Genomic DNA, 27,860 nt, shown 5'->3' with positions numbered 1-27,860 from the left:
AGGTGTAAGCTGTCCAAATTTGGTGTCAATTGGCCCACTGGTTTTTGAGTTCTGTTAATCCCACAAACGAACATTACATTTTTATTTATATAGATGGTTGGTTTGAAGTGCATATGTATACCTTCAGATAATCTGTAAACTTATTGAAATGATAATAGTATTTTTCTTAGGCAAAGCAAGCTGATTTGTCAAGTTCCGTCCCCGAGATATTCCGCCTATGATGCCAGATATTCGTTGGCGGTCTCCTCACCAAGTACAAACCAGATTTGACCCTGGTTAGTTTCCATGATCGGGTATTTAGGCTTGATTTGAATTGGTAGCTGGGCACTGTGATCGCCCAGAGGAAAACATTGATCTGTTATGCAGATTAATAGAATCAAGTTTGGCCCAGAACACATCCATGCCTACAAACAGCAGCACTGTGAGCACAATGTGTGGCCTCTGGGACATTGCTTCAGTTCTTCCGTAGGAGGGCTATTGAGATTCCAGCTTGCAGAGTTGAATTCCAAACACTCCTCTTCTGAGCAACGTTTGCCAGCTCAGCAATGGCAATGCAACAAAAGCTAAGTTAGTCAAGGATTGTTTTTGGACTCATTCGGTGGCACTCCTAAATGCATGTATCCTTCTGTATAATTCGTTATAATGGAACTTACTAAGGATTGCACATTATGTATAGCAGAGTCTTAAGATTTGATTATATACAGATACACAACTGAAGATACAAGGACCGATTCTAATCCTCAGGCTGAAGCTATGAGGGTTGAATGAAAAGTAATGCCTCCACCTTCTTCACTTGGGTTTGGATGGGAATATTTTAATAAATCAAACGCAGAAATAATCCTTAGAATGTACTCTTTAACTACCACTATTCCCTTTCCAACATAATTACCAGACAATTGGATACATTTCTGCCAACGACACTCTGTTACCACAACCAGCATCTCACAGTTCTCTCAACATCTTCGTCAGAAGCATAATGATGTCCTCGTACATTTTCTTTCATTATCGGGAACAGATGGAAGTCAGACAGTGCTAAATCTGGACTGTATGGAGAATGTCGTATGGTGGTGAGATCCAGTCTCTGAATTTTCAAGTCTGTGCGCTTTCATTTCAGGCGTCAGCATCCTGGGTACCCGTCGTGCACAGATCTTCCGATAGCAAAGCAAAGCAAAAATGTGACGCACACATTCTTGTGAAATGCCGATTATGTTTGAAATTTCTCTCTGAGTGATACGATGATTGTCCTGAATCAATCTGTCAACCTTTTGCTTGTGAAACTTGGTGGTTGCTGTCACAGGACATCCAACTCTTTGTTTGTCATGCAAGTCAGATGTTCCCACCTCAACATCTTTAAACTTTCTCGCCCAACAACACACAATTGTCACATCAACACAATCACCATAAACAGCTTTCATTCTCTGATTAATCTCCTTTGGGGTGACACCTTTTTGGTGTCAAGAATTTAATGACTGCACGTTGCTTAAGTCACATTGACCAACTGTCTGCGCAGGGTTCCATACTTCACACTTTAACAACACAACCATTCAATGCTAAGGCTTCCCACCAAATGGAACTGCAGAGGACAGTCTACTGAACAAGCCAGTACCTGCCACATACCAGTACTGCCATCTGTTGAGAAGTTACGAAGGTGGAGGCATTACTTTTCATTCAACCCTCGTATGTTTACGCTATCAACCCTCCTAAATATTAATAAAATTGCCTGTTGCTCATAAAACTATTTAAGGTCCCATAGGTGCCCCCAGTAGCGCCATGGGTTAAACTGTGGAGCTGCTGAAATTGCTGACCCAAAAGTCGGCGGTTCAGATCCGGGGATCAGAGTGAGCTCCTGCTGATAGCCCCAGCTTCTGGCCACCTAGAAGTTCAAAAACATATAAAATGTAAGTAAATAGGTAGCACTTCGGCGGTAAGGTAATGGCGCTCCATGCAGTCATGCTGGCCACAGGTCCTAGGAGATGTCTACAGAAAATGCTGGCTCTTCAGCTGAGAAATTGAGATGAGCATCACTCCGCAGAGTCATACACCATCGGACTTAATGTCAAGGGGAAACTTTTACCTTTACTTTACTTAGAATTTTTCTGACCACATCTAAAGCACAAGCTGGAATTTGAAGTCCTTTGAACCCACTGAGATCTCTTTAGTTTGCCTTCATGTGCTGGATTGTCACCAGCACATGCCTTGGTCTGCCTTGGTCCTGGCACCACGAGATGCAGAGCCAACCTTCAGAAATGGGGCTACAAAGTAGAATCCTCGACATGCGAGTATGGAGAAGAGCAAACCACTGACCACCTGCTGCAATGCACCCCGAGCCCTGCCACATGCACAAGGGAGGACCTTCTTGCAGCAACACCGGAAGCACTCCAAGTGGTCAAAGGACATTTAACCAGCTACCAAACTCACAAGTTGTGTATTTTTCTGTTTGTTTGCTTTGTTCTGTTAGAAATGTAATATAATGGACTGGCTGCTCTGACATGACAAATAAAACCAGCACATGAACTCTGGGGGTTGGTGCTCATCTCCATTTCTGAAACGAAGAGCCAGAGACACCTCCAAGGCCAGCATGACTGCATGGAGCGCCGTTACCTTCCTGCCGGAGCAGTACCTATTGATCTATTCACATTTGCATGTTTTCAAACTGCTAGGTTGGCAGAAGCTGGGTCTGACAGCAGGAGCTCACGCCGCTCCCCGGATTCGAACCTGAGACCTTTCGATCAGCAGGTTCAGTAATTGAGTGCCACCGGGGGGAACTCAACTACTACTATATCCATCATAATCCCCTTTTATCTAAAACCAATACAAACAAGTCAAATTCTGTCATGTCCCAAAACAATTGCACGTATGACCTATGCCCTTGACCTCTTAAGAAAGTGTGATGTGTCAGTGAAATTATGAAATCAACATTGCTGGATTGATGTGGGAGGGAAATCAAAACACTTGTGAAATGCGTTCAGTGCAGTTGGCCAAGGTGTTGAACAAGCACCACTAATGGGATACTAATTCACTCTCATAATGGCAGACACCTAAGAATATCTCCTTCATCTTCCACAAGGACACCGCCTCTTCAAAGCAAATATTCAGCTGAAACTTGTTTGCAATCCTATTCTACTCTACTCATGGGTCGTGGCTAGCAAAAATGCCTATATAGATATGCTATTCATAGTTACTGTACTTCTCTAATAGAGAAGTGTAGGGAGGACTAGGACATCCATAGGGAGGCCAAGGTGCTTGTTTAGAAAGCTATTGTCCTCCCAACCCTGCTATACACCTGCGAAACGTGGACTGTCTACAGACATAGAATCATGGAGTTGTAAGAGACCCCATGGGCCATCCAGTCCAACCCTGTCAAGAAGCAGGAAAACTGCATTCAAAGCACCCCAACAGATGGCCATCCAACCTCTGTTTAAAAGCTTCCAAAGTACGAGCCTCAACCACACTCCAGGGCAGAGAGTTCCACTGCTGAACATCACACTCAATTCCTGGAACGATTCCATCAGCGCTGCCTACGAAAAATCCTGAAAATCTCTTAGAAAGACAGGCGGACAAATGTCAGCGTGCTGGAAGAAGCAAAGACCACCAGCACTGAAGCAATGCTCTATGCCAGGGCTCCTCAAACTAAGGCCCAGGGGCCAGATACGGCCCTCCAAGGTCATTTACCCAGTCCTTGCTCAGGGTCAACCTAAGTCTGAAACAACTTGAAAGCACACAACATCATCCTATCTCATCAGCCAAAAGCAGGTACACACTTCCCATTGAGATACTAATAACTTTATATTTGTTAAAATTGTTCTCCATTTTAATTATTGTATTGTTTTAAAGTATTTTTGCATTACAAATAAGATATGTGCAGTGTGCATAAGAATTCATTCATGTTTTTTTCAAATTATAATCTGGCCCTCCAACAGTTTGAGGGACTGTGGCCTGGCCCTCTGTTTAAAAAGTCTGAGGACCCCTGGTCTATACTATACTCCCAACTCAAAACCGGAAACATAATGTTGGTGGAAAGGAACATAGATTTAAAGAGGGGCTCAAAGCCAACCTTAAAAACTGTGGCATAGACACCGAGAACTGGGAATAGACACATGGCTCTTGAGTGCTCTAGCTGGAGGTCAGCTGTGACCAGCAGTGCTGCAGAATTCAAAGAGGCATGAATGGAAGGTGAGAGGGAGAAACACACCAAGAGGAAGGCACGTCAAGCCAACCCTGACAGGGACTGCCTTCCACCTGGAAACCAATGTCCTCATTGCAGCAGAACATGCAAATCAAGAATAGGGCTCCACAGTCACCTGCATATCCACTACACTTGGAGGACCATCATCCTCAGACAACGAGGGATCTCATAAGTAAGTAAGTAGGATGCTGACAGAAGGAAGTAATGTATGAAACAGTCAAGTAATTTAATAGCCTGACTACAGATGAGCAGAATAAAGGCCAACATAAGGAAAACCGGGCTCATTTCCAAACCTCACATAATAGACATAATAAACTTCGGCCCTCTGGGTGTTTTGGACTTCAACTCCCACAATTCCTAACAGCCTAACAGCTGTAATAGACCCTTATAATATAGGCTGAACTTGACTCAAAGCCAAAACCAAGGTTAGAACATGTTATAGAACTCTTATATGCTGATGACAACGTTGTCTGTGCGCATTCAGAAGATGACCTACAAGCCGCTCTAAACCCCTTCGCAGAAGCACACAGGAAGCTCAGCCTGTCATTGAACATCGGGAAAACCACAGCGCTCTTTCAGCAGTCACCAGCCAATCCCTCTCCAATGCCAGAAATACAACTTAATGGTGTAATATTAAAAAATGTTGACCATTTCCGCTACCTCGGGAGCCACCTGTCCAAAAAAGTCAACATTGACACTGAAATACAACACTGCCTGAACTCTGTGAGTGCAGCTTTTTTCTGAATGAAGCAGAGTGTTTGAGGACTGGGACATTCGTAGGGAGACCAAGGTGCTTGTTTATAAAGCTATTGTCTTCCCAACCCTGCTATATGCCTGCGAAATGTGGACTGTCTATAGACGTCACATGCAACTCCTGGAACGATTCCATCAGCGTTGCCTCCAAAAAATCTTGCAAATCTCTTGGATACACAAGCGGACAAATGTCTGCGTGCTGGAAGAAGTAAAGACCACCAGCATTGAAACAATGGTCCTCCGCCATCAATTCCGCTGGACTGGCCACCTTGTCCGGATGCCTGACCACCGTCTCCCAAAACAGTTGCTCTACTCCGAACTCAAGAGCAGAAAACAGAATGTTGGTGGGCAGGAAAAGAGATTGAAAGATGGGCTCAAAGCCAACCTTAAAAACTCTGGCATAGACACTGAGAACTGGGAAGCCCTGGCCCTTGAGCGATCCAGCTGGAGGTCAGCTGTGACCAGCAGTGCTGTAGAATTTGAAGAGGCACGAATGGAGGGTGAAAGAGAGAAATGTGCCAAGAGGAAGGTGCAGCACGTCAATCTCGACCGGGAGCGCGTTCCATCTGGAAGCCCATGCCCTCACTGCGAGAGAAGATGCAGGTCAAGAATAGGGCTCCACAGTCACCTACGGACCCACTGCCAGTACATCGATCTTGGAAGACAATCCTACTTGGACAACGGGAGATTGCCTAAATAAATGTGCTGTTACTTGATGTCTTTTACAGTGCTATTATAGTGAATGTCAAAGGCAATCACTCTCTTCCTGATTTTCTCAAACACACCCAATCATAACGAAAAACACATAAAGAAGCAAAAAACTACCATTTCTGAACTGCACTGTTTATTTTTGCTGCTTGAAACCTAAGTGACAGTATGCCACCATAATTACGGGGTTTCTTCTAAACCTTGACTACACTGCAGGTACAGAAATATACGGACACATTTTTTGGAGAATTGACATTTTGCAAAATGCAGCAAACATTTCGGTTTATACATGAGAAAAAGGAAGTGTTCAAAAGGGTATGCGTTTCAAGTTATTGCAGGTTAATTTTTTTTTCTGTGTGAGAGATCTTTTTTTCTGCAGGTAAAATATGTTTAAATTTAAACCAACAGGAACGTGTCAGTGTATTTAAAATCATGACAAACAAAACCTTCTCTCTCTCTCTCTTTCTCTCTCTCTCGTCATTAGTTGCCCCTTGACATACTATGAGGGTGTTGCATGGTGAGGGCAAGATGTCAACACAGCATAAATCCCATGGCATTTTGGTTTTCTTCTGGAGATTAAAGCTGTTTTGTTTTTTTCGTGGGATAAATGCAGCAGCAAAACACAAACCAGCTGATCAAAAAAGCACTTCTGCCATTAACTCCAATAATTTCAGGGCACACCAACCGACAGGAGTTTTGCCATTCCCAGTTTTTAAGGTTTACATCACTGCGCTGTTGTATTAAGTACATTTCGAAAGAGCCTGTTCGTGGTTAAGCCAGCTTGCTGACTACGGCCTGGTTGAGAGAATTTAGTTGGTTGGTCCATTTATCTAGCGCAGTATACCGTGCTCCGCCCCTCTTCTGATGATCTAGCTCAAGGAGTTGATTGACTTGATCGATTCGGCCATGAATAGTGCTAAAATGAGAAAGAAAGAGAAAAATACGTGTTTAAACGCGCCCCAGGACAACACAGAGTACATACAACCTCTATGAATGCTGAAGAACTGGGGCTGAGGTCATATGTCATTACCAGTAAAAATCTATTGGCTAACAAAGAGTTGTGTGTGAGAGGCCCATTGTAGAGAAGTCAAAGACCAATACACAGGAACTGCACACATGGCTATTTGTCTTCGTGATCAGAGATTAATAGTTCTTGAGGGAGGAGAACTTGAGCAAAGAAACACTGCTTTAGTTTTCAGTGAAAGAACTGAAAAGCTCACATATAAACAAAATTAGCTAAGGTCTTTTTCAACTGCATTGAATGTATATACCATATATACTTGAGTATAAGCCAACCAGAATATAAGCCAAAACACCTAATTTTATTTTTTATTTATTTTTTATTTTTAAAAAACAACTAGAAAACTTTGAGGAAATTGAAAGTACAAAGAAATATATTTGGGTCAAGAACGACTTTCAGACAAACTCCATAAATAACACAAAAGAAATTAGCAAATCTCCTAAAAAAAGAAACAAGGGAAAACAAAAATCTTTAAATAGAAAGATGAGGTGGGCCAAATAAAAACAAGCGAGGAAGACCTAAAGGAAATAATGGCCAATTATTTCCTTTAGGTCGTTATCGCATCTCCTTCTATTATTTATTTATTTGATTTGTATACCGCCACTCCCAATTTGGCTCGGTTTACAGATTAAAACAATACCACCAATTTTAAAATACAATAAAAAACGAGAACAGACACAGTCCCATCGAAAGCTTGTCGGAAAAGAAAGGTTTTACAGGCTTTCCGAAAAGCAAGTAGCTCTCGGGTGGTTCGGGTTTCAACTGGCAAGGCATTCCATAAATAAGGGGCCACAATCGAGAAGGCTCTCTGCCTAGTAGAGGACAGATGATAAGTCCGGATGTTGGGGACTTCAAGCAAATTTTGGTCTTCGGACCAAAGTAATCTCTGGGGTTGGTAGGGGGATAAGCGGGCACTCAGGTACGCCGGCCCCAGACCATGTAAGGCCTTAAGGGTTAGTATCAGCACCTTGAAAGTAATCCGGTACTCAATCGGAAGCCAGTGCAGCTGTTGTAGAATTGGGGTGATATGACATCTCGCTGGCACCCCGGTGAGAGGACGAGCCGCCGCATTTTGCACCAGCTTCAGTTTCCGGATCACTGACAAAGAAAGGCCAATGTAGAAGGCGTTACAGTAGTCAAGCCTCGAGATGACTGTCGCCTGGATCACCGTAGCCAGGTCGTTCCTAGATAGGAAGGGAGCCAGCTGCCTAGCCTGACGTAGGTGGAAAAATGCAGATCTTCTCACAGCAGAGACCTGGGCCTCCGGCACGAGCTCTAAGATCTTCTGGGGAGGCCCTCCTCTTGGTCCCACTACCATCTCAAGCATGGTTGGTGAGGACGAGACAGAGGGTCTTCTCAGTGGTGGCCCCCTGCCTCTGGAACGCCCTTCCAAGGGAAATAAGACAGGCCCCATCCCTCCCTTCTTTTCATAAGAGCTTGAAGACCTGGTGGTTCCAACAAGCCTTTGAAAATGAGCAGTTCCAACTCAGCCCTACACGTTGTCGAATACGGCCTTATTCTTTCTACCAGTTACCCAGATTCTTTCCTCTAATCGACCCTGGAATGAACAGCCACAGACCTGTACCTAATATTATTGTTGCCTGCCATAACGTTGCACTTAATTCCTGGGCCCCCTAGAATTTTTGGGTTTGCACAAATCTTGGCCCGGCCTTGTGAATTTTTTAATTGCCTTGAACAGGAAGGATTACTTTTAATATATTAGTCTTATCTTAAATTGAAATTTTATGTAAATATTCAAAAACATTTAACCTACTGATGCCTCAATTAATGTAGTTTTATTGGTATCTATTTTTATTTTGAAATTTACCAGTAGATGGTGCATTTCCCACCCTCAGCTTTTAATATGTTTTCCCAGTTTTTGTGGTAAAATTAGGTACCCCGACTTATATTTGGGTTGGCTTATACTCAGGTATATACGAGTATATATGGTAACTGCTCAACACAGAATTCAAAAAAGCAGGCCCTATATCCCAGGATCTGATCGCAGGTTTTGTGCTCTAAACTGGATTATATGAGTCTGCACTGCCAGATAATCTGGGATAACAGAAAACCTGTGATCAGATCCTGGGATATAGGGCCTGTCTGGAAGGACCCTTAGTCTCAAGGATGCTACAAGATCTAACTGCATATTTTGGTACCTGTTGATAATACCCTAAAATATATTTTGTGTAGCTAGCTAACTCAGTCAACTTAACAGCAGGACTCACTGGAGATGTATATATTTTATGGATGTCTGGCTGCTATGACTATAGTGTTTTTGAAGCTGCAATCTCTGAATCAATGTTAAAATTCATATTTATAGAGTAAATTAAAATGATGTGAAAAAATCCCTGGGGCCTTTCTTTGTTACAGAGGATGGGCCACACAACATTTCTGAATGTAAGTGGAGTCACTATGTAACGGTAAGGGTAAAGGTTTGCCCTTGAAATTAAGTCCAGTCATGTCCAACTATAGAGGTTGGTGCTCATCTCCATTTCTAAGCCGAAGAGTCAGCACTGTCCGTAGACACCTCCAAGGTCATGTGGCCAGCATGACTGCATCGAGTGCCGTTACCTCCCCACTGGAGCAGTACCTATTGATCTACTCATATTTGCATGTTTTCGAACTGCTAGGTTGGCAGAAACTGGGGCTCACCCTGCTCCCCAGATTTGAACTGCAACCTTTTGGTCAGCAAATTCAGCAGCTCAGTGGTTTAACACGCTGCACTGCCGAGGGCTGTAGTGGAATCACTACAAACAATTTATGAGTATATATTTTATACAATACCAATGTTAGGCATCCAGTGTCTGTAAGTGTACATAATTTTCTTCCAACGTACAGCAATATTTTTGGGGAACAGCTGCTGATTACTCCATTTGCACCATAAATAAACTCTTTAGAATGAAGCACCTATAATAGTGACTGCTCAAAAGAGAAAGGAAGAAAAATACTTACTTATCGAGTATACACTGCACAAGCAAGCTCTCCACATCAGCTACATCTATGTTTAACTCCTAAGGGTGAAAACATGCCTTAAATGTTAATCAATCTTTTGGTAAGAAGCTAATTTTGTATGTATTGTTGAAGGCTTTCATGGCCAGAATCACTGGGTTGTTGTAGGTTTTTCCGGGCTATATGGCCATGTTCTAAAGGCATTCTCTCCTGACGTTTCGCCTGCATCTATGGCAAGCATCCTCAGAAGTAGTGAGGTCTATTGGAAGTAGGAAAATGGGTGTATATATCTGTGGAATGACCAGGGTGGGACAAAGGACTTTTGTCTGCTGGAGCTAGGTGTGAATGTTTCAACTGACCTCCTTGATTAGCATTTAATGGCTTGGAAATGCCTGGGGGGAATCTTTTGTTGAGAGTGATTTGATGTGCCTGATTGTTTAGGGTTGCAAAACATCAGAGAGTAAGCAATCAGGCACATCAAATCATTCTCAACAAAAGATTCCCCCCAGGCATTTCCAAGCCATTAAATGCTAATCAAGGTGGTCAGTTGAAACATTCACACCTAGCTCCAGCAGACAAAAGTCCTTTGTCCCTCCCTGGTCATTCCACAGATAGATAAACCCATTTTCCTACTTCCAACAGACCTCACTACCTCTGAGGATGCTTGCCATAGATGCAGGAGAAACGTCAGGAGAAAATGCCTCTAGAACATGGCCATATAGCCCGGAAAAACCTACAACAACCCACTAATTTTGTATGTTACAATCAACTGATTGATGTAGTCCAAACATATCACACCAACACTAAGGTGACCACCAGAAAGGAAGGCTAATGCGTTCACAAAGCATGTGGGCCTGCCAGGGGCTTTCTGGGCCTGCGCAGTTGTCAAGCGGTGGAGGGCAAGCCCTGCGCCATGAGTCTCCAATGAAGAGACTTCAGCACAATTCTGCTTCTCTCTATAACCATGATGCCGAAAAGTTGCCTTGTAACCAGTACCCGCTCCTGTCCGCCTTTTTTATCGAGTTTATTTTTGTTCCGGGAGGGGGTCTTGCCTATCGTGACATCCAAAATAACAGAATGAAACAGAAACACAAATTAAACAGATGATACAGATACCGAGTCCATGACTAATACTTATACGAGGGAAATGTACATTTTGGTGGTTTAATAGCACCAATATTCGTATTAATCATTTCCAAGGAAATAGTATGCAGACTTTACATCCAGCATGATCCTCACATATATCACTGTTGTTGGAAATATATCCTTATTCCTACTCATGGATGTGGCTGCAATGTGCATATGTTCCAATCAAAATATAATTTCAAAGAATCTGTAACAACAGAGTTAGTTATTACTATTTTGTCTTTACAACAGCACAGTCATTACTTAAGCCATTATAGCTGTAGCCAGGCTATTGAGAAAAAACATCACTAAGTACAGATGTAATGCAAAGCCATAGCTTGCTTAGCAAAACCATGATTTTGCACCAAGTCTTACCCACAAACCGTGATTTGTTTGGAGATAATGAACCATGAGCTGAAACAATTATTTAAAGCAGGGGTCCTCAAACATTTTAAACAAAGGGCCAGGTCCCAGTCCCTCAAACTGTTGGAGGGCCGGATTATAATTTGAAAAAAGCATGAATGAATTCCTATGGACACTGCACATATCTTATTTGTCGTGCAAAAAAAACACTTTAAAACAATACAATAATTAAAATGAAGAACAATTTTAACAAATATAAACTTATTAGCATTTCAGTGGGAAGTGTGGGCCTGCTTTTGGGTGATGAGATAGGATTGTTGTTGTTGTATGCTTTGAAGTCATTTCAGACTTAGGTTGACCCTGAGCGAGGGCCGGGTAAATGACCTTGGAGGGTCGCATTCAGCCCTCAGGCCTTAGTTTGAGGACCCCTGATTTAAAGCATTTGAACTCAGCTCTACAGGTTGAGTATCCCTTAGCAAGAAATCTGATCTGCTCCAAAATCCAATATTATCCTCATAGGTAGGCCAGATAGTGACACTCTTGCTTTCTAATGCACAAACTATGCTTCATGCACAAAATTATTTAAAATCTTACAAAGAATTACCTTCAGGCCATCTTTATAAGAAACATAAATGAATGTATGTTTAGGTTTAGATCCCATCTCCAAGATATCTCATTATGTACATATATAAGTATTAAAATATGTACATAATATGTAAATTATGTACGTATATAAGTATTATAATAACCCGAAAAAGCAATATCTAAAATGCTGATGGTCCCAAGCATTTCATAAAAGAGAGTGCTACATCCCTCATTACTCTGCATTTACAGCACTCTCAAAAGTCTATGTCCAAGAAGCTGAAAGTTGGGGGAGAACATAAAGGCCCAGGTCTTAGGTGTCTGAAACAGAAGAATATCAGTATATGACTAATGTCTTTTGTTTGGCAAATAGTCAGAATTGAACCCCCCCCCCCAGTAGACAGTATTTACAAGTACCTTAGAAATAAAAGGAATATGTATTCTTGTGTAAGGCTTAATTAATTTTATAAGCACTTGTGTTCTGATGTTTCGCAAAAGTTCTGGAAGAAAACAAAAGCAAAATAGTTGTGTAAATAACTGCCAACATTCTAAATGGAATAAACACATTTAGAAAGATATATTCAACGTGTTTAGAATATAAACACGTTTAGAAAGATATATTCAGCAACCACTTCCATCTCATACACATATTAAAAATATGAAAATGTAAGAACAGAATATTAAAGTTAAGTTTCCTATTAAAGATTCAATAAAGGTTTATTTTTTATAAACCTCTTTCGATGTTGATTCTATCTCTGAATTAAAACTCAATTAAAAAAATTCAATTGTATTTCTATAACACCAAGATTTATTAACTAGGGAAAGCATTTTCCAGGGAATTTATGTGTATCTCAACCCGGTGCTAGAAACAATATCATACGAAAGCTGACTGGCACAACCTGGGGATCACAACCAGACACAGCGAAGACATCTGCCCTTGCGCTATGCTACTCTGCTGCTGAGTACGCATGCCCAGTGTGGAACACATCTCACCACACTAAAACAGTAGATGTGGCTCTGAATGAGACATGCCGCATTATCACGGGGTGGCTGCGCCCTACACCACTGGAAAATTACACTACTTAGCTGGTATTGCACCACCTGACCCACTGGGAAGTAGCAGCCAATAGTGAAAGGATCAAGGCAGTAACATCTCCAGCTCATCCCTTGTTTGGGTATCAGCCAGCACATCAACGACTTAAATCAAGAAATAGTTTTCTTAGATCTACAGAAACACTCGCTGGAACATCTCAGCAAGCGAGAGTCCAAATGTGGCAGGCTAAAACCCAGCACCTCAATCCGTGGGTGATACCAGATGAGAGACTCCCCCCTGGGCACACAGAAGACTGGGCGACTTGGAAGGCGCTGAACAGACTGCGCTCTGGCACCATGAGATGCAGAGCCAATCTTAAGAAATGGGGCTACAAAGTGGAATCCACGACATGCGAGTGTGGAGAAGAGCAAACCACTGACCACCTGCTGCAATGCAACCTGAGCCCTGCCACATGCACAAGGGAGGACCTTCTTGCGGCAACACCAGAGGCACTCCAAGGGGCCAGATACTGGTCAAAGGACATTTAATCAACTACCAAGTTTGCAAACTTTGTGGTTTTTTTTTATCTGTTTGTTTGTTTTGTTCTGTTAGAAATGTAATACAATGCTCTGGTTGCCCCTGACACGATAAATAAATAAATCCCTAGCGTACACTGTTCTTAAAAGGATAGTGTTTCACTACTCCTCATAATCTTGAACAGTAGGGGAATATTGCATTATGTATGGGGTGAGACACAGCTTGAGTACAGTTACCTTCCTGCAGAAGCGGTACCTATTGATCTACTCACATCTACATGCTAGGTTGGCATATCTTTCATTATATAAAGCTGGATTTTTCCAAATACTGGAGGAGTAACTTAGATGAGCAGAGAAAGTAGATCACAAAACTTCTTTGCACTGCTATACCTTCAATGTGTTCCCTTATGAAGGGATCGTCCATGATGTTACTGTGGTTGGTTTTCAGAATCTTCTCAAATTCAGTGATGTCATTATTCTGATAGGCACTTTAAAAGACACACAAAGAGAAAAAAATTATAACTTTTTCATATGTGAAGTAAACTACATATCAGGTTTGAAGATGCGTGATCTAAACAGAAGTGCAGCTAAATTATTTTTCCAATTTTTATTAGAATTATTTTTCCAATTTTTTTGGATTAGCGAAAAATTTCAAAGACGAAAGAGTTGTCAGGATCCAGTTTTTTTAATTTGTCGATGACCAAAAAGAGCGAAATGAAAATGTGCTCTTTCATGGAAAGGTAAGCTTTCTACAGATTTCTGGGCTTAAATAGCTACTAAATATGTGTAAATGTTACATTCAGAATAAAACAAGATAAGGTAAATTTTGAGGAGTTTTTTATTGTGACAGAAGCGACTTGGTAATATACTGCAAGTTGCTTCTGGTGTGAGAGAATTGGCAGTTTGCAAGGATGTTGCCCAGGGGATGCCTGGATGTGTTACCATCCTGTGGGGGGCTTCTCTCATGTTCCTGCATGGGAAGCTGGAGCTGACAGATGGAAGCTCACCCCACTCCCTGGATTCAAACCGCCAACCTTCAGGTCTGCCAGCACAAGGGTTAAACCCATTGCGCCATCTATGTTTAGTCCTATGAGTTAAACATGGGGCACCTGGTGACGCAGTGGGTTAACCCCCTGTGCTGGCAGGACTGAAGACCGACAGGTTGCAGGTTCGAATTAGGGGAGAGCGCGGATAAGCTCCCTCTATCAGCTCTAGCTCCTCATACAGGGACATGTGAGAAGCCTCCCACAAGGATGATAGAACATCAAAAACATCCGGGCATCCCCTGGGCAACATCCTTGCAGACGGCCAATTCTCTCACACCAGAAGCGACTTGCAGTTTCTCAAGTCGCTCCTGACATGACAAAAAAAGTTAAACATAAGACTAAACAGCGGTGAAGTTAACAGATTCTGGCCAGTTGAAAAACACATAAATAACAAAATGTAAGCATCTCGTCATCTCTCCAAACCATGACGTGTTTTTCTTTAGAAATCACTACTACAGTGTTCCCTAAATTATTGCGGGTGTTACATTCCAGGACCACCCGCGAAAAGTGAAAATCGACGGAGTAGGTACACTATATATATGTATATCAAGTTCCAAGGGTGAGGTAGAAGCGAGGAAAGATTTAAAGGCACCGTGCACCTTTTTTGTTAGGTATCTCTGCTTTGCTTTGCAATCTCTCTTGATTGGCTGCCTCTCTCCTGAGGGGGAGGGTGAAGCCCCCCTTCCACACTCCATTGTTGCCAGGAATCGGGATTAGAACACAGCTCTGGGCAACGGCAACCATTCATAAACTGGGAGGCAAAACCCCACAAAACAGTGAGTCCGCGAAAAGTGAACCGCGATGTAGCGAGGGAACACTGTACTTCGATTTATTTCGGCTTCTGTTTGCTTATTTTAAAAAAAGGAGGGGAAGGGAACCACTTACCTTACTAAGTTTGTCATTGCTAGAATCTCTGGATCATTTTTGTAAGGTTTTGCCTAAACCAGAAAGAAACAGGAATATTTAGTTACCAATTTTAATGCTAATGTCAGCATTAAATGCGGGAAGATACTGACAATGGTACCTCCTGGGAGTCAAACGGATTTATTCCAGACTTCATCAGCATGTTTGCTAAGACCAAATATTTTAAGCATGTCGTTCTCCTTGGACTTCCTGATTCATCATAATTCTTAAACGCTTCAAAGAAATCAGTGTGAGCCTTTTCAAACTCGCCTTCTCTTAGGTGCATTTTACCACCGCATTCTGGAAGAAAAACAGGCAGAAGTAAGTGCTACTAAATAGTTATCACCACATAGAATAAATGTCCCTTTCAGTGCTGTGTGCCATTTCAGAATGGAGAGCAGCAGGAGGGCTTCAAAAGGGACCTTTTATTTGGTAACAGTTAGAAAGGGCAAACAGGAACGAAGGGAGCTCCCTTTCTACAGTCTAAATCCTCCACTTTATCTGAAGCGCTCTCTGTGAAAAAGAAGAATACTGCCACCCTGGGGCTAACATTCAATTCTTACACCGAAAAAAACCCATTATAAATGCATCTGTTCAGTTGGCTTTCTTTCAACATGGTAAACATGGAATCCGCAGTAATATTATGCCTATACTATATTTGTGTCCTTTCCTCAGCAAAACATACATACATACATACATATATATGTATGTATATAAATGCTCTGTGCATAATGAGTACCTTAAAAACAAAAGAACCAATGAACGAAATCACACCAAATTTGGCAACAAAACGTCTCACAACACAAGGAGTGACCATCACTCAAAAAATTATGATTTTGTCATTTGGGAGTCGTAGTTGCTGGGATTTATAGTTCACCTACAATCAAAGAGCATTCTGAACTCCATCAACGATGGAATTGAACCGCACTTGGCACACAGAGCCCCCATGACCAGAAAAAATACTCGAGGTCTTTGGGGAAAATCAACCTTGATTTGGGAGAGTTGTAGTTCACCTACATCCAGAGAGCACTGTCAATCCAACACTGATGGATCTGGACCAAACTTGGAACACGTACCTGATATGCCAAAATGTGATTATTGGAGGAGTTTGGGGGGAACTGATCTTCCTTTTTGGGAGTTATAGTTCACACACAACTAGGAAAACTGTGACCTCCACCGATGATGGACCTGGACCAAACTTGGCACACAGAACCCCTATGACTAACTCAACCTACTGGAGGGGTTTCAGAAGACTGACTCACCATAGTGAGAGTTGTAGTTTACCCTACAGCCAGAGTATATTGAAACCCACTGGTGATGCATCTAGAGCAAACTTGCCTAACATAACGAACTTTAAGTACTGATGGGAATTTCTTAGGGTTAACCTGGCATGATGTCAGTTGTAATTAATCCACAACCTTATGCATTTTGTACAATTAAAAATGACTTTTTCAAATAACCCGGGCAATGCTGAGTAACCCAAGCTAGTATATCAATAAAAACATGTAAACATAAAAAACTTGTAATTATTCCTTTTATTTAATTACAGTGCAGTTAACTGATGCAACTCTTGCCCTAGGAGAGGGTCTTCTTAAATTTTTCCATTTGCAGCCCCTTTCATCCTGAAAAATGTTTATGTGACTCCAGAAGGTTTATAAAATAAGTATAAAAATCAAAATTTTCCTGATAATAGGCTTACGGAACAGGCCGATTCTCTTTTATATGAAGTACAGCTGAAGCATCTGCTGCAGAGTCTACTGCAAACACTACGTAACAGATTTGTCTAAATGCCTAATAGGTGACACTCAGAAACCTTTTACTGCCCTAATTTTTCAAGGCGTTTAACACGAACCCCACTTAAGTCAGGACTCACAGTTTAAGAAGCAGTATATCAAAGTATTAAAGCCATCTTGCATTCTATTCCCCACTAGAAATCCAAATTATCTCAGTTGTAATGTGCCACAATATTAGATAACATGCCTTCATATTCAAAACAATTCAGGGGGACAATCTCGTAAATTTTTTGAACTGGTTCTTAAACTATGAGTTAATAAGGCTCAGGTTACATTCCTTTGAATACCTGATTCAGACATGGAAACAACACTTGCCTCTGATGACCCCCATGATCAGTGGATGAGGAATGGCAGACTTGATGTGCAACGACTGCTCATATAGTGCTTTAAGTTTTTTGTTATTTTTCTGTGCTGTATACATTTGAATTTCCAAAGCATAGATTTCCAATAACTGGGTACCCTTTTTGAGGTCATCTTCTCCATCATCAGTCTAAAAAGAGAAAGAATTATGTACAACATGAAAAGATAATCATGTCTTCCCACTCATAATAATGTACATTATAACCTATTCAGCTCTTGAACAATTCACAGCAAGACAAGAAAATATAGACAGTCCTTCTTATTTTCTAGGATCAGAGTTTTCTAGTGTCTACTGACATAATGTGCTGGAATCAAATGAAAATGTGTATACATATAATGATAATAATATTTTATTTATATTCCGCTTTATCTCAATGGAGGGACTCAGAGCAGATTACAATACACATATGAGGAGGAAAACATTCAATGCCTTTTTACACAACACAGTAAATAATGACATACAACAGAGACTAAGGTAAAGGGCTTCCCCATTTTTCATCTCTGGCGTCTGGAGGCGATGCTCAACTCTGGATATGGGGAGATGCTGTTGTTCCATTTTCCATGCTGAGGAGCCTGTTGTCCATGGACATCTGTGTTGACGGCATGGCTGCAAATCTGCATGGGGCACCCTTTTACCTTCTCGGCAAGGTGTCACCTACTGATCTACTCGCATTGCATGCTTTCGAACTGCTAGGTGGGTAGGAGCTAGGGCTGATAGTCAAGAGCTCGCCCTGACTCATGGCTTTGAACTGCCAACCTTCCAGTCAGCAGTTTGAGAGATCACTACTGTTTACATATTTTGCAAACACGGGGAATCACAACAGTGAGCATGAAAGCACAGGAACCGGGTTTAACACAGCTGGTAAATCACCAGAAATGATAAGATCTACCATCCAAAAGGTGGCAAGTTCGAAGCCCTGGGTCAGTGTGAGCTGCCAACTGTCAAGCCCAGCTTACTGTTGACCTAAGCAGTTCGAAAACAACTTGAGCTGTTATTAGAGAAATTAGGTACTGCTAAAACAAGTGGGGGGAGGTTATTTTAGGACACCATAAAGAAAGATCAGAAAATGCTAGACGATCAAAAGGAATAAGTCCTGATGGCTCTTCATCATAGATGATGGAGCGACAGCACCTCCCTGTGGCTGGATTGGAGTACAAACTTTCCAGGAGCCAAAAAAGCTGGATGTTGACATGGACACAATATACCTCCTTTCTGTTCTGTCTGTCTCTGTATTGTCTATCCAAAACAGCATTGAATGTTTGCCGTGTATGTGTACTGTGATCCGCCCCGAGTCCCCTTGTGGAGATAGGATGGAATATAAATAAAGTGTTGTTGTTGTTATTAATATTATATCAATTCAGATTACGTATTTTGGAAATGGTTTAGCAAAGAAATTGTATAGTACCTGACATGACTGGTGGAGCTGGCGCAAAATTTTCTGTAGTTTCCCATATTCTTCTCGTTCTAAATATAATTTGCCAAGCTATCAAGAAAAAAGGATGGTTACTAAATGTGTTAGGAGTTGTAGAAGTACACAGAGGGTTTCTTTTAACCGTAAAACAACATCCACGTTTCCCAATTTACCTTTGTGTTTGTCTTAAACCACAATCTATCATTCTTAGCATCTTTTAGAGCGTCAAGTGTAGTTTCATAAAATTCCTGAAGCAAATCCATCTGGCATAAAAAATCAGAATTCTATAATTGTAAACAGCAAATTTGTGCCTGTTAATAAAGTCAATGTGAACATACTCAAAGCTTAACGTTGAACTATATATAGCACTTTAGAAGAACAAATCAACAGCATAATACATTGCAACAATCACGTTAATACATTTTGTCATCTGAAAAACTTAACCAACAAAACATTCAATTTGTTTTGGATTTCCATCATCTTTTCCAGGCATGTTATTGCTAGTTATGTTCAATTTCCTATTGGGCATAAGTCTATATTGTGGCCGGAGCTCTCAGACCTATCGGTTCCACTATCTCCTTAAAAGAATTAAGCAGTTCTTAATCCTTCTCAATTTTACTAAACCGATTCCGGTGCTCATTCATTAGGTACCAAGAACAACAGACAGGTCATAATAATGAAAGGAGAAAGGGATACTGCTTTTCTATCCAGTCTGAGATAGGAAGCCAAGTCTAACTGCAAAAATAGAACTATTATTTTTTGTTAAGGTGGCAGATTTCTGTAAGACTTCTCGTGTTATTTATGACACAGAACAATGGCTTTCCCAAATGACTTATCATTTCCTGACCCCAGAAAACTCTGCCCGTTAATTTAAAAAAATCACATAGGCATCAACATAAATACTTAAATCAATTCAGCTTTACAAAGCAACCTCACATGCAAAAAATACAAATACAAATACATACGTACGTACATACATATATATATATACATATATATATATATATATATATATATATATATATATATATATATATATATATATAAATGAAAAATGACAACAATTTCAAAATGCAAGGGTGAGAGAAGGGAAGTTACAGAAACAGTAGTATTTTAAGATAAAATATACAGAATCCCTGGTTGCAGATACTGTTTTAAATACAGCTCCATGATACAAAGGTTCCTCAAACCTTATATAATGGTCTCATAACAAAAGTGACAGTGTAAGGATTTTAACATTAGTTACTAAGATTGCCAAATAATCACCTCCTTATTACAGGAAGCCTGGATTATTAGTAAGCATCAATATAAAATGCAAAATTATATCATTTTTGAAAGCTGACTTTAAAATAGTGATACTTCTTTTGAACTACAATTCTCACAAGTACAGTTTCAACACACATGGATCAGCTATAACAAGCAAAATATTCTACTTGGTTTATAGTTCTGTGCTCTCCAAATCTACTTTGGTGCTATTATTATTATCATCATCATCTCATGTCAAAAGCATCGCATACATAAGCATAAAACTGTTAAAAATAAAAGAAACACAAGTATTGAAATATTTTTTGACCAAAACTAGGCGACAATGACCACATTGTCTTTATCTTTAAATCATTCTTCCTCTATATATGGGAGACACAGAAAGAGCCTCCTCGAAGACTAGATAAATTGGGCGTCCCCTGGGCAACATTTCTTGTAAATGGCTAATCTTTCCAAACCCAAAAGCATTGCTTTCAAACATAGGCAAAATTAGAAGTTAGTTATTTCTCTAAACGGAATACAAACGAAAAAAAAGTCCCTTAATTCAATGGCAAGAAGACAACGTTGCAGTTATTATCAAAATATTTTTTAACATTGCAAAATTTACAATTTGGACGGAGAGATAATCTAACCTGCTTGGAAGTGGATATATAATCAAGAATAGAATTGATGGATTTTTCAGAATAATTCCTTGTAACTGCACTCCGTATGTAGGTCAATAGTTGTTTATATCTGTTCATCATTTCAGGGAAGTTAGTCTGCAATGGAGAAAAAAAAGGATTTAACAAATGAAACATTCCAAGAAGGAAATTAAGTCTAACTGGTGATATTAAAACACAAAAGCTAGATGTTTGTGTCATGCTGAACCATAATTGCAAGAAAATGTCTCCTTTCAGGACACAGTGGATACTACAGACATATTCCATATGAATCAGATTTCCAGCTATGAATGTCTTTTTCTTCCATTGTAACATAAAAAGCTATGGCAGCACATATAAAAGCAATTTTATTTTCTATAGTGGGTGCAAACTCCTTGCTTTTTAAAAAGCTTCTGGGATTCTTTATAAGAAATATAGTAAAGGTAAAAGTTTCCCCTTGAAATTATCTAGTTGTGCCCATCTCTAGGGGGTGGTGCTCATCTTCATTTCTAAGCCATAGAGACCTCCTAGGTCATGTGGCCAGCATGACTGCATGATGCGCCGTAACTTCCTGCTGAAGCAGTACCTATTGATCTACTTACATTTGCATGTTTTCGAACTGCTAGGTTGGCAGAAACTGGGGCTAACAGTGGGAGCTCATCCCTCTCCTTGGATTTGAACAGCCAACCTTTCTGTCAGCAAGTTCAGCACCTCAATGGTTTAACCTGCTGTGCCGTCAGGGAATTCCTATAGTTATACAGAAACCCTTTGGAAATGATACTAATGCTGATTCAGAATGTATTTAGTATGTTGTTTCATATATTTGAACAAATAAATGGAGCAGGAAGATCATTGTTTTCTAATACCATTCATATAGTGTCATTTCTTACAAGACAGAATAGTAAGGAAAAGTAATATATATCTTACCAATTTGAAGTTTATTTTTATCATCTGTTTTAATGCTTTGAATCCCCATTCTCCTTTTTCACCTTCAAGTTCCAAAACCTAAGCATTAGAGAGACCAAGAGAATTGCTTTTCTCAGTATCTGCATACTTTTATTTAAAAAACTATGCTGAAGCCTATTTAATGCTTCTACATTATTCATATTATTAGGCTGTGTAAAATTCCACTCAATACAATGCTTCAAATGCTACTGTGACTCTAATGTCACCACTTGAAAAAGTCTGAAGCTGTTATTGGGCATTTAAAATATTTAAAGTGATATTTTAAAAATTAAAGACACATTAAGGAAAGTGAATTTTTTTCCCTTGCACAAACTCTGTGACTAGTTATTCTTTAATTGGCTACAACATCAAATGCTGTGCAAGTAATTGAGGAATTATTGTTTATAGTATCTAGTACAAACGAAATTGAGCCAAATATCACTGAAGCATTTGTTTTGGGAGAAAATGAAGCTATCAAGAAAAATCTTAAAGAAAAGCAAGTATTCACTAAATTCCTATATCACTAAGCATATAATTATTAATCAGTTATTAGGAACACACCTGCCTGGTAAATATATAATGCTTTCCAATCTCATAACAGGCAAGAGGAATGGATAAATGTGCAGTTTAATCTCACATCCTCCACCTTTGTAAAAACTTTTCCATTTTGCTAGCACTGGCATAACATTTAGCTCAAAACATAAACGAAAAATGTCAACCATAGTTCTGCATTAACAATATCAGCATTTGTTATTTTTTCATGTGAGAATAAACTCAAAGTGGCTAACAACATCAGGAAGGTCTACAGAATAATATAACAGAAGACAGCAAATTGGAAATGTTCCTATTAATGCTAAGAAATATATAAGATGAAACAATCCACCAAGAATTCATACTTAAACATAATATTAAAAATAATATAGAAACAGCAGCCAAACAGAAAGAGAAAAGAATATATCTTCTAAAGCATAAATGGTGCTCTCAGTGATGACCTCTAAATTATGAAGGTTTCTCAGCAACTAAACAGCCGATGCAGCTGAAGTCTGGGCCCTGGCTGTTGAGACCGGATGGAAATGGTCTGGACAGAGGAACTGATTTTGCAGGACCAGCAACTAGATTGTCCCTAGGCGACCAGAGAGAAACAATTCTGGCATCAACATGACTTTAACTATAACTTCCACAATGAGTGAAATTTGGAAGAAAAAAAAAGACCCAGTTGCATCTGCACCAGAGACCAAACATCTAAACAAGCAAAACATACAGTTCAACTATATGAATATAAAGAAAATGAAGAAACAAACAACCTTCTGAAAACTGCTGAGTGCTGCCTTAGGGTCATCTTCCTTGAGGGCTTTAGAATTATAGTATTGATTCTCCAAATCTACATTCGGCTCAGAATTACTGTCTTCAGAATATTCCTAAATTTTGTAAATAGTAAAAAAAAAAAAAGTCAGTTTCAACATGCTAAGCAATATCAGATAACAAGGTAAAACAGAAGACAAGACATTGCTGTGGTTAAATCTTGCCATGGTTTGAGATAAACAACAGGTTTTCACTCATATTTATTCAACAGTTCATACATATATATGTATGGATATAAAATAACATTGAGATGCCCAAATTTCTATTCGTATATTTACGGAGCCAATAATAAAATAAGAAAACTATTTTTTTCAATAACAACCATGTGGCGTACAGTAAGTGTCCATGCTTTTCCCAGCTTTTTCACTACTTTTATTAGACTAACTAAGATAAATGAGAATAGACCACAGAAGTGAGTTCCAATGAGCATAATGATACTATATATTTTGCAGTCACACCCAACAATTCTGATTTGGATTTTGAAGAAATCCAGCGTATTTCCTATTTCTAAACCTCTTACTTCTCAAACAATTCACAAAATATCACAACTTCTATTTCTTTTCCCACACTGTCTTTTTCTTGCAAAACGACTTTTGATTATGCTGTTCAGTAAGACTATCAATATATTCTGTTATGATGGAAAATGTTCCCGTCTAGATCTACACCACCCCTAAAAATGGCATCTTCCTAGTTATTAAGTGAAGCCATCAACAGGTAAAGGACTATTAAGCAAAAAAGACCGGTTCCTTCCAAAACAAGTTCACAAATCTAAGAGGCAACAGAGTTTGGAATCAATGGCAATAAATACTTCAAACTAAAATTACATTCCTATATACACTTAGCTAGAAGCACATCCTACTAACCTCAACTGGACTTCTGAGTAGATATGTATCAGACTGGTTAAGTGTCAATGGGCATGAAGAGGGTAAATCAAAAACAGACCCCAGGGGCAGTTTCTGAATAGATTTAAGGAAGAGGTTGCTGGCAACATGTCTATTCTTTAGATGTTCTAAACTATGACAACTACCAAAACTAACTGTTTTGTTGGAAGATGGAGTTGAAAACATCAGGAGGGCATCCTCCTTCTGCTGCCCCATTCCTCTCATTCATAACCCCTTTGCCAAAGGTGACAGACACCAAGGCATCACACAAAACAAGCAGTTGTCTCCTTGCAAATTATGGCCCTCACTCTTGTGTTCATCTTTATAGAAGGTAGACATGTTATACTAGCTGAGTCTCCCTTCTTCAAAAAGTTTCAAACCAGTAGTGGTTCAAATGCAAAAGTTAGTGCAAGTTAGTCACAACCTCTGAGAACGCTTGCCATCGATGCAGGTGAAACGTCAGGAGAGAATGCTTCTAGAACATGGCTATACAGCCCGAAAACCTACAACAACCCAGTGATTTCAGCCATAAAAGCCTTTGACAATACATTAATACTTATAGATAGATAAATTTTGGTCCAGAGACTCTTATTACACTGTAGCACACAAGTTATACAGGTAATGAGATTAAGAACATCCAGTGGATAAAATTTGCAAACAGTAAAAGCTGCTTAAAATACATGTTGGCTAAAAACATGGGAAAAAAGCTACGAGAAGTGCCAGCGTGTTTCAGCCTCAAGGCAATGAGAATTAAGAACAAACAGTTGCTTGGGCACACAGATGGGTAAAATTAACAACAGTTTTAAAATTGCTTAAAACACAAGTTGGCTAAAAACATAGGTAAAAGACTTTCAGCCTGTGTCTAAAATTGGGAAATGTTTAATCCTGGCTGCCTCAGAAAGAGACTTGGCAACTGCCAAGGTCACATGGGGAAGGTTGTCACTAAGTAGAAACTTCACATAAAGTTTCACTGTACTTGCTGGTAAATTCCTTAGTAGGGGTTGATTATGTCTGCTAGGGCCTGTTCATATAAAGTGCATGACAGTACAATGTGGTAGATGCACTCTTGTCAGCCAACTCTCCACCAAAGTCAACTTTGACATCGAAATACAACACCGCCTGAGTTCTGCGAGTGCAGCATTTTCCCGAATGAAGAAAAATTTGAGGACCGGGACATCCGTAGGGATACCAAGGTGCTTGTTTATAAAGCTATTGTCCTCCCAACCTTGCTATACACCTGCAAGACGTGGACTGTCTACAGACGTCACATGCAACTCCTAGAACAATTCCATCAGCGCTGCCTCCGGAAAATCCTGCAAATCTCTTGGGAAGACAAGCGGACAAATGTCAGCGTGCTGGAAGAAGCAAAGACCACCAGCATTGAAGCGATGGTCCTCCGCCATCAACTCCGCTGGACCGGCTACATTATCCGGATGCCCGACCACTGTCTCCCAAAGCAGTTGCTCTACTCCGAACTCAAGAACAGAAAACAGAATGTTGGTGGGCAGAAAAGAGATTTAAAGATGGGTTCAAAGCTAACCTTGAAAGCTCGGCACTAAGAACTGGGAGGCCCTAGCCCTTGAGCGCTCCAGCTGGAGGTCAGCTGTGACCAGCAGTGCTACAGAATTTGAAGAGGCACGAATGGAGGGCGAAACAGAGAAAGGTGCCAAGAGGAAGGCGCATCAAGCCAATCCCAACCAGGACCGCCTTCCACCTGGAAACCAATGCCCTCACTGCAGCAGACGATGCAGATCAAGAATAGGGCTCCGTAGTCACCTACGGATCCACCCTAGAGGATTATCCTACTCGGACAACGAGGGATCGCCTAAGTAAGTAAGTAACATTGGCAGAGTCTTTCATTGTATGGAGTACCTGCAAATCTCCCAGGCAGCAATTCAGACAGGAGCACATTGCACCTAGCTTTGGAAAATAGGCAGTGATATTTAGCTACTATATGAAAAGGCCCAACATAATGTATGGGCAGGGCACTAGGGGAGCAGAATACATAGGAGCGAGAGCGCAGCTCACAAAAGGCAATTTCCTGATTTGAGAGCCATGTCAAAACCCAGATGTGTTAGGAGGGATGTGGAAAGGTCAATGGAGGCAGCTTTCTTAGAGATGATCTCAGACCAACTGCTTATGTACTCATCCTGAGCTAAGTGGTGCATCAAACCAGACCCTAAACTAAAAACTCTGATCTTGATCCAATATTTAAGTGCCCACCACCAGGCTCTTATAATAATAATAACAACAACAACATTTATCCCCCACCCCACCCCACCATCTCCCCAAGGGGACTCGGGGCGGCTTACATGAAGCCAAGCCCAACAACACATCAGTAAAAACAAAACAGCAAGCAAATAAAACAGTACAATTAATATAACTCACAATAACACACAGAATTTAAAACCTTATGGTTTTAAATTTGTTTGTTTTGTAATAAATTAAATAAAAAAAATTAAAATAAACATTGGTCATGAACAGAGGTAGGATGTATCTAAGCAGAAGGGATTTAAAAGATAATGTAGGGAGACCAAGTGGAAAGGGAAAGGGAAAAGGAATAAAGGAGCCGGAGGCTGCTAGGAATGTTGGGGGTTGAAGTCCAAAACACCTGGAGGGAGGGCCCAAGTTTTCCAGGCCTGGTGTAGACATTTCAGAGAAGGGAGACTCAGGCCCCTTCCACACAGATGCATAAAATCCATATTGAGTTGGATGAGATGGCAGTGTAGATTCAGATAACCCAGTTCAAAGCAGATATTGTGGGTCATCCGCCTTGACATTCTGCGTGGAAGGAAGGAAGGAAAGAAAGAGGGAGGGAAGGAAGGAAGGAGAGAAAGAAAGAGGGAGGGGAAGAAGAAGAGAAGGAATGAAGGAAGGATGGAAGGAAAGTGGGAGGGAAGGAAGGAGAGAAAGAAAGAGGGAGGGAAGGGAAGAAGGAAGGAAGCAAGGATGAAGGAGGGATGGAAGGAAGGAAAGAGGGAGGGAAGGAAAGAATGAAAAAAGGAAGGGAATGAAGGAAGGAATGAAGGAGAGAAAGAAAGGGGGAGGGGAAGAAGAAGGGAAGGATTGAAGGAAGGAAGGAAAGAGGGAGAGAAGGAAGGAAGAAAGGAAGGAGAGAAAGAAAGAGGGAGGGAAAGAAGAAGAGAAGGAATGAAGGAATGAAGGAAGGAAGGAAGGAAGGAAAGGAAGGAAGGAGAGAAAGAAAGAGGGAGGGAAAGAAAGGGAGGGGAAGAAGAAGAGAAGGAATGAAGGAAGGAAGGAAGGAAGGAAGGAAGGAAGGAGAGAAAGAAAGAGGGAGGGAAGAAGGAAGGAAGCAAGGAACGAGGGTTGGAAGGAAGGAAAGAATGAAAGAAAGGAAGGAAGGAGAGAAAGAAAGAGGGAGGGCGGGAGGGAGGGAAAGAAAAGGAGGAAAGGGAAGAAGAAGAGAAGGAAGGAAGGAAAGAGGGAGGGAGGGGAAGGAAGGGATGAAAGGAAGGGAAGGAAGGAGAATGCAGAGCCGGGCCTGGGCTTGCAAAGCGCCCTCCTGGCGTGGGCCCGGTGCCCTTCCTTCCTTCCTTCCTTCCATTCGGCGCGGTGGGGCCTTCCAGGCGGGCGGAGGCCTTCCCCCCGGGCCTAAAACCCCACGCTCGCCTGCCTGTCCCTTCCCCTCGAAGAGGGCTCCGAAGAGGCCCCGAAGGGCGGAGGCGGCGCTGAGGGGAACCGCGGCCCTCTCCTCGCTCGGCAGGCCTCACCAGGTCGTAGTCCTCCTCGTCGTCGCACATGAAATCATCCTCCATGTCGGACATCTTGGCCGGAGGACGCGCGCGGGGGAGGGGGAAGGGGAGGGGAAGGCCGGGCCGAGAGGAAGGCAGGAAGGCGGAGAAGAGGGCCTTCCGCTCCCACAGGCCCCCGCGCGCGGATCCCCCGCCACGTGACTCCCCGCGGAACCTTCCGCCCTCTTCCCCGTCTCCCGCACGGACCCTCATCAGGGTGGCACCAGGCCTAGGCGTTGCCCTTGG

General features: G+C 41.1%; 1 protein-coding gene across 2 annotated transcripts; it reads right to left on the bottom strand.

The window, feature by feature from the left end:
• Positions 1–5,761: 5,761 nt before the first annotated feature.
• COPS2 (COP9 signalosome subunit 2) lies at positions 5,762–27,732 on the bottom strand. Of its 2 annotated transcripts, none has more exons than XM_067471395.1 (13): positions 27,594–27,732; positions 22,924–23,037; positions 21,602–21,679; positions 20,669–20,794; positions 18,947–19,057; positions 18,768–18,845; positions 17,317–17,491; positions 15,330–15,508; positions 15,191–15,243; positions 13,650–13,747; positions 12,108–12,190; positions 9,624–9,682; positions 5,762–6,563 (listed from the first exon to the last, which is right to left on the bottom strand). In XM_067471395.1, the coding sequence occupies exons 1-13, from the start codon at positions 27,645–27,647 to the stop codon at positions 6,419–6,421; spliced, it is 1,353 nt and encodes a 450-aa protein (XP_067327496.1). In that variant the 5' UTR covers positions 27,648–27,732; the 3' UTR covers positions 5,762–6,418. The 2 variants fall into 2 exon arrangements, with proteins under 2 accessions (XP_067327496.1, XP_067327497.1); XM_067471396.1 differs by having other exon boundaries at positions 18,947–19,036.
• Between the last annotated feature and the right edge of the window lie 128 nt (positions 27,733–27,860).

This window comes from Anolis sagrei, chromosome 9, assembly GCF_037176765.1.
Source record: "Anolis sagrei isolate rAnoSag1 chromosome 9, rAnoSag1.mat, whole genome shotgun sequence".
Classification (NCBI taxonomy): domain Eukaryota; kingdom Metazoa; phylum Chordata; class Lepidosauria; order Squamata; family Dactyloidae; genus Anolis; species Anolis sagrei.
The sequence above is the reverse complement of the archived record's forward strand: the minus strand, read 5'-3'. Positions and strand labels throughout refer to the sequence as shown.